General features: G+C 49.5%; 1 protein-coding gene across 1 annotated transcript; it reads left to right on the top strand.

The window, feature by feature from the left end:
* The first annotated feature begins 3837 nt into the window (after positions 1-3837).
* LOC142488874 (speriolin-like) lies at positions 3838-6907 on the top strand. The gene is made up of 4 exons (XM_075589211.1): positions 3838-4036; positions 5184-5219; positions 6034-6176; positions 6575-6907. Exons 1-4 carry the CDS (start codon positions 3838-3840, stop codon positions 6905-6907), a joined length of 711 nt encoding a protein of 236 aa, XP_075445326.1.
* Positions 6908-7116: the final 209 nt, after the last annotated feature.

Genomic DNA, 7116 nt, shown 5'->3' with positions numbered 1-7116 from the left:
AGAAGCTCGCTGGATATACACCCTTATGTCACTGTCACCACGAGGGCTTTGTATTCAGTCCCTTCATCTGATCCTGCCCCCCCCCCCCCTCCTTCCCATACTTACGTCTCTGGTACCACACCATCTGATGCATTTATTTAGGCATTTCTGGATTACATATATCCAAACTCCATTCTGACACAATGATTGACTCAATGATTGTAACCACGACATCTCTTTATTCGCATTTTATTATCATTTCATTATGATTATATCGTTTGGATAACTTGGTATTCACAATGATGGACAATTAATGTCATCATACTTTCCTCCCTTATACATAAGTGGGGTTTCTCCTGGACACGGGGAATGGCGCCCTCTCGTTAGCTTCACGTGTGCAACCCATGCCAGTCGTGCACATACCTCTGGTCAGCCCGTTCTACTCAGGTTACCATCCTGGGGTCTGATTCTGTGACAGTGCAGAGGTTAACCCAGCCCGTTCTGTAATAGGCTGGCATTGATTACACTGCACATGCGCTCAGCACTGACTGGGTCACTCTGGGTCAAATAAACAACCAGCGCTGCTATAAATATCATGGTTCTTCCACGGGACTCCCCGTCCGATTACAGCCTTGACAAAGCCTTCAGCGAAACGCGTGCGTCGGCACTCCCCCTCACGTGCACGCGCAGGGCTCTCACATTGCGTCCGCAGTATATGGGGCTTCACACGGGAGCATCTGCGCAGCCCTGCTCTAAGCACATTACCTAAGCTGCGGTCTGATCCGACGAGCAGACGCCGCCCCTACTTCCAGAGGGGATACATTTATATAGCCCCGAGTCTATAGCTTTAGACCATATATCCTAGGGACAGAATGACCTATTTGCCAGGACCTTTACCAGGATACAGAGCTGCCTTGCTGGCTACAGTTATTGTCATCAAGCACCAAGCTTACTACCATCATTCGTAGGTTCAATGACCCTATCCTGGGGTCATTTAGGTTTATGCTGTCAATTTACACACAGGTTTAGGTGTCCCTTCAGGGGGGTCCCACACTACTGATTACTCCCTGGCTGCTTTACATTACTTGGGGTATAATGCCGGTATGCTAATTAGTTTAGTGTTTATCAGATGAAACGCTTCTCTCGCAGTATCTAATCCAGTGTATCGGTGTGGTGCTGTTTTCCCCTCTGTGCTTGGGAACCGCAGCAACTCCGCTATTATTCCTCAGCAGCCTGAAGGGTTATTAGTGCAAGTTCAGAGCTGTCTTATTTGTTCTCAACTCACATCGCTGGCACAGTCTCACCTCCCGGGGCTTCCAGTTCTGTCTGTGTCTGCCTGTGTCTCTCACACACCTCTCCTAGCTCACATCGCTGGCACAGTCTCATCTCCCGGGGCTTCCAGTTCTGTCTGTATCTGCCTGTGTCTCTCTCACACCTCTCCTAGCTCACATCGCTGGCACAGTCTCACCTCCCGGGGCTTCCAGTTCTGTCTGTGTCTGCCTGTGTTTCTCACACACCTCTCCTAGCTCATATCTCTGGCATAGTCTCACCTCCCGGGGCTTCTAGTTCTGTCTGTATCTGCCTGTGTCTCTCACACACCTCTCCCAGCTCATATCTCTGGCACAGTCTCACCTCCCGGGGCTTCCAGTTCTGTCTGTGTCTGCCTGTGTTTCTCACACACCTCTCCTAGCTCATATCTCTGGCATAGTCTCACCTCCCGGGGCTTCTAGTTCTGTCTGTATCTGCCTGTGTCTCTCACACACCTCTCCCAGCTCATATCTCTGGCATAGTCTCACCTCCCGGGGCTTCCAGTTCTGTCTGTGTCTGTCTGTCTATCTCACACACCTCTCCTAGCTCACATCGCTGGCACAGTCTCATCTCCCAGGGCTTCCAGTTCTGCCCGTGTCTGCCTGTGTCTCTCACACACCTCTCCTAGCTCACATCGCTGGCACAGTCTCATCTCCCGGGGCTTCCAGTTCTGTCTGTGTCTGCCTGTGTCTCTCTCACACCTCTCCTAGCTCACATCGCTGGCACAGTCTCATCTCCCGGGGCTTCCAGTTCTGCCTGTCTCTCTCACACACCTCTCCTAGCTCACATCGCTGGCACAGTCTCATCTCCCGGGGCTTCCAGTTTGTCTGTGTCTGCCTGTGTCTCTCTCACACCTCTCCTAGCTCACATCGCTGGCACAGTCTCACCTCCCGGGGCTTCCAGTTCTGTCTGTGTCTGCCTGTGTTTCTCACACACCTCTCCTAGCTCATATCTCTGGCATAGTCTCACCTCCCGGGGCTTCCAGTTCTGTCTGTATCTGCCTGTGTCTCTCACACACCTCTCCCAGCTCATATCTCTGGCATAGTCTCACCTCCCGGGGCTTCCAGTTCTGTCTGTGTCTGTCTGTCTATCTCACACACCTCTCCTAGCTCACATCGCTGGCACAGTCTCATCTCCCAGGGCTTCCAGTTCTGCCTGTGTCTGCCTGTGTCTCTCACACACCTCTCCTAGCTCACATCGCTGGCACAGTCTCATCTCCCGGGGCTTCCAGTTCTGTCGGTGTCTGCCTGTGTCTCTCACACACCTCTCCTAGCTCACATCGCTGGCACAGTCTCATCTCCCGGGGCTTCCAGTTCTGTCGGTGTCTGCCTGTTTCTACCTGCCAACAGCATGCTGCCTGGCCAGCAGGATTGTGAGGGAGAGAGGCAGCAGCTGGGTTGCCGACCTCTGCACTATCCCCTCCTCTGCCCCTCCTTACATCTCACCCTAATATCTCACTATACCCTCCACTGCCCCTCCTTACATCTCACCCGAAGATCTCACTATACCCTCCTCTGCCCCTCCTAACATCTCACACTAATGTCTCACTATACCCTCCTCTGCCCCTCCTTATATCTCACCCTAATATCTCACTATACCCTCCTCTGCCCCTCCTTAAATCTCACCCGAAGATCTCACTATACCCTCCTCTGCCCCTCCTAACATCTCACACTAATGTCTCACTATACCCTCCTCTGCCCCTCCTTATATCTCACCCTAATATCTCACTATACCCTCCTCTGCCCCTCCTTAAATCTCCCCCTAATATCTCACTATACCCTCCTCTGCCCCTCCTAACATCTCCCCCTAATATCTCACTATACCCTCCTCTGCCCCTCCTTACATCTCCCCCTAATATCTCACTATACACTCCTCTGCCCCTCCTTACATCTCACACTAATGTCTCACTATACCCTCCTCTGCCCCTCCTTACATCTCCCCCTAATATCTCACTATACCCTCCTCTGCCCCTCCTTACATCTCACCCGAAAATCTCACTATACCCTCCTCTGCCCCTCCTTACATCTCACCCTAATATCTCACTATACCCTCCTTACATCTCACACTAATATCTCACTATACCCTCCTCTGCCCCTCCTTACACCTCGCCCTAATATCTCACTATACCCTCCTCTGTCCCTCCTTACATCTCACCCTAAGAGGTTAATACACGTATAGGGTCTGCGGAAGGGGCGCTTGTGAATGGAAATGTCACATTTTGTTTGTACCTGCTCTGCTTAAGGATAAAAATAGAGCTTTATATCATTTTGATTCTTCTGTGCTTCTTTCACAAATACTGCTTGTATACCTGGGGTGTTCTAATTGGTTTTGTGGGCCATTAACCCCTGGTATGACACCACTGTCTTGTTAACAGGATGGAGTTGGTGGGTTGCTGGTTGCTTTTGACCACCAAGCCTCAAGCCTCCCCTCCCTAAGCCACAATGACATCACACACGTGTTACAGCATATTGCATCACAGAGGCTGGGTAGGTATATGCCCTGGTGTTGGCAGTTTGCAGAAGCCCTCAGGCAGTACAAGGAGTAACAAGCATGGAGCTGTTAAAGAGCCATGACCTGGAGGCACTGAAAAATGAGAATGTCAGGCTGCTGACGGAAAATGGAGAGCTGCGTAAGATGGTGGGCCTGATGCAGGAGAACCTAGAGTTGCGCTGCACTCTGAGAGACCATGAAAGCACCGTGCGCAGCCTATCACCCTCCGGGAAGGAGCAGAAGGAATCCAAGTCCATGGGTAAGAGGAGGGGGTAGAGGGGAAGATGGTGGGGGAGACTCCTCCAAGAAAGAGGAGGTTCTGTGGTCTTTAGTGCCCTAGACGCATGTATATACAGTAGAGGGGTGGTTACATTACTATTTGGGGGTCAGATTTAATATAGAGAGGGGTGTATTAGTAAACAGAGGGGTGTGTGTATAAAGAGGAGAGAAGGAAAGGCTAATTGGGGCTGGGGGAGAGATTGGGTGTAACACTATCTCAGGCTGGGAAATGCAGTAAGAACACAGTGACACACAGGGACACAGCACCACACAAACTCAACAACCCCACAAGTCTATACAACCCACATCTTAAGCATGAACTGGTGGTGGAAACACTCAGATGTACAAGCACACAATGTCACAATAATAGAGCAACACACAGGAACATATGCACACAAAAGCCAGCACACACCAACACATAACTAGTTGACACAAAGTGCTAGACACCCGCTGTCACACAACCAAGTAACACAAACATACACCGACACAAACTGACACAAAGTGATACACACTATAAAATAACCAATAGCACAACATTGTAAACATATTTCACAGACACACACTGAAACACAGCTAACAACAGTGAGTGTCTGTGTACTGGTGTGTATAATGTGTTATCGCAGACATACACACAGGTGCACACTGACACATTCACAAACTGATACAAACACCTTGGGAAGAAATGACTGAGGTTTGATTGTGAAGTGTGACTTAGAGGAGTCCTGGTCTCAGGTTATAGGGGAGGAGGGACGAAGCTTAAATACCTAAAACAGGTTTGTAGGGGGCTGCCCTGGGAGCTGGGGGGCTATAGTATCAGCAGGATGTGCATTGGGGGCTCCTCTGTTTGTATAGGTGGGTGGGAGAGTGGACAGTGGGTGATGGGAGGCGGTGCAAAGCAATAAAGGGTAGGAGCAAATTATTAAGGGGGAGGGCACACAGTTATAAGGGGGAGCAGCAATAATGGATTACTCCTTATCACTGGAGCCCAGTAAAGAAAAGGGAGGGGGAAGCACAGTGATAATGGGGAATTGCCCACTAATGAGGGGCGCACACTAATAATAACGGGAACACAGTAATTGGTCTAATCTGCACCTTACCATATTTTTTTCATATCCTGAAAACTTTAGATAAAAAAGACGACGCCAATGTCCCCCGATGCCGAGGTAAGAAGAGGACCCCCGCCCCTCTCCATCTCCCTAACTTATTAGTGTATGGGCTGTAAAGGGGGGGGGGGGATGTAGAGAAGATGCTGTAGCATAGACAGGTCATAATGATACATACAATTACCCCACCCATCACTGGCCTTTGGAAGTAGTAACTAGTAGTCAAGCTTCTGCCAACTACCTACAAGTTTGGGTCACCCCAGTGGCAGCATCCACCAAAGCTCACCAACCAGGCCTATATCTGATGCCACCTATATCTGATGCCACCTATAGACCAGCACAATCCCCACATGTCGAGAGGGAAATAAACAATACCAATGAAACCGCCATGATGGATACCACCAGCACACATACTAATTGGGCAGCCTATGGGCCACCATCTCACCATGTCCATGGGCACTTTAAACCTCAATCACCATTCATAGGAGCCAACTAACACCACGAACCTTCAGGGAAGCATCCAGTATCGACTAGCAAATAGGCACCAATCTTCATGGGGCACTGAACACCCAACACATTCCAACATCTCTATCGGGTGACCAGTCCACATCTCCACTGGCCAACCAGAACCAACCAGTACCAACCAGTCCACATCTCCACTGGCCAACCAGTACCAACCAGTCAACATCTCCACAGGGAAACCATCTGCCATTGTACAATAATATCTCTAGAGCCATCCCACAATACCATTGATCAGTTTGATTCTGGGGCTTAACACATATTCCTCAATCCTCTCCCCTCCCCCATTTATTTGCTATTCTACTGCTGACTCCTACCCTTTTACACAATCTATCTACCCTTTTATCTCCTCCAGACCCCAAACAGCTCCAACGTTGCCAACGAATTGTAGGCGAAATTTCCTTTCAGCTTGATCGAAGGATCCTCTCGTCTATTTTCCTGGAGCAGAGCCGACTCTACGGGTACACTGTATCGAACGTTCAGGAGAAGATCTTGCAGGTCAAGAGCGGGGCTCCTACAACTATGAGCAGGGGGGAGAAGGGAGGCAAGAAGGGGGGAGAGATGTAGGATAGTTGGGCCAACCCCTTCCCGCCTGTAAATAAGAGTGCTATTTAATGCCCCACCTGTTGTTTTGTTTAGGGTCCAAGGATACAGACCCCATAATAAAAGCCGGAATTAAACTCACAACACAGTCAGTTAGGTTCCATAATTTGGGTTTTCACTCATGTTGTCTATTTTATGTTTGCCCTTTCTGTAACCCCACTCTCCACTTTGAGTAAACACTCATCTTAAGGGTCACCCCATTGGTCTGTTGGCCTTCATGAGAATGTGAGGTGTAGACTGTCCCTGGGTTTCTTTCGACACTTGTTTTTTTAACTCTCTTCCTCTGTCTACAGGCGACTTCCTGCCCGTTAACCAATAAGGTGGATGAGTCTCAGAGAGGTGAGATGAACCGACGCTTCATGGACATTATGAACCAGCTTAAGAAGTATGGCTATGACCCCCGTGTGCATCCCACCTTCTCAGAGTACCTGGTCAACACCTATGGCATTATGAAAGACCGGCCCCTCCCTGGAACTAGCGAGCTAGCGTCATACAGTGACCCTGAGGTCATCCGGAAGATGGCGGCCGAGGCCATGCCAGCCGATGTGCTGAAGGATGTGGATGTCCTGCTCAACTGTCTGATCAACCTGGCCAAAGAGGATGGAAAGCCTCTGTTAATCTGGTAGAGAGGGGTCACCCCATCCCCTCCTATCCTCCACCCACAAATCATGCAACCAGTATCTACGACCAATAAAAGATCCATAAAAACTATTAAATGCCTCCTCTATAGTTTTATTCTAGCATAACAGAATTCAGCATTCTTGTCTTTGCACATAAAAACAAATCGTTTGTAACCCCTGGTTTTTTACATCCCCCCAAAAAAAGCCCAATCATT

Source organism: Ascaphus truei, chromosome 2 (assembly GCF_040206685.1).
Source record: "Ascaphus truei isolate aAscTru1 chromosome 2, aAscTru1.hap1, whole genome shotgun sequence".
NCBI classification, from domain to species: Eukaryota; Metazoa; Chordata; class Amphibia; order Anura; family Ascaphidae; genus Ascaphus; species Ascaphus truei.
This window is presented reverse-complemented; position numbering and strand designations above follow the sequence as displayed.

What these genes read in the sequence shown, in the direction of transcription:
- LOC142488874 (XM_075589211.1), top strand. Translation starts at nt 3,838, where the DNA reads ATGGAGCTGTTAAAGAGCCATGACCTGGAGGCACTGAAAAATGAGAAT. An exon ending in GAAGGAATCCAAGTCCATGG is followed by an intron (nt 4,037 to 5,183) that starts GTAAGAGGAGGG and finishes TGAAAACTTTAG; the next exon opens with ATAAAAAAGACGACGCCAAT. An exon ending in CAATGTCCCCCGATGCCGAG is followed by an intron (nt 5,220 to 6,033) that starts GTAAGAAGAGGA and finishes TATCTCCTCCAG; the next exon opens with ACCCCAAACAGCTCCAACGT.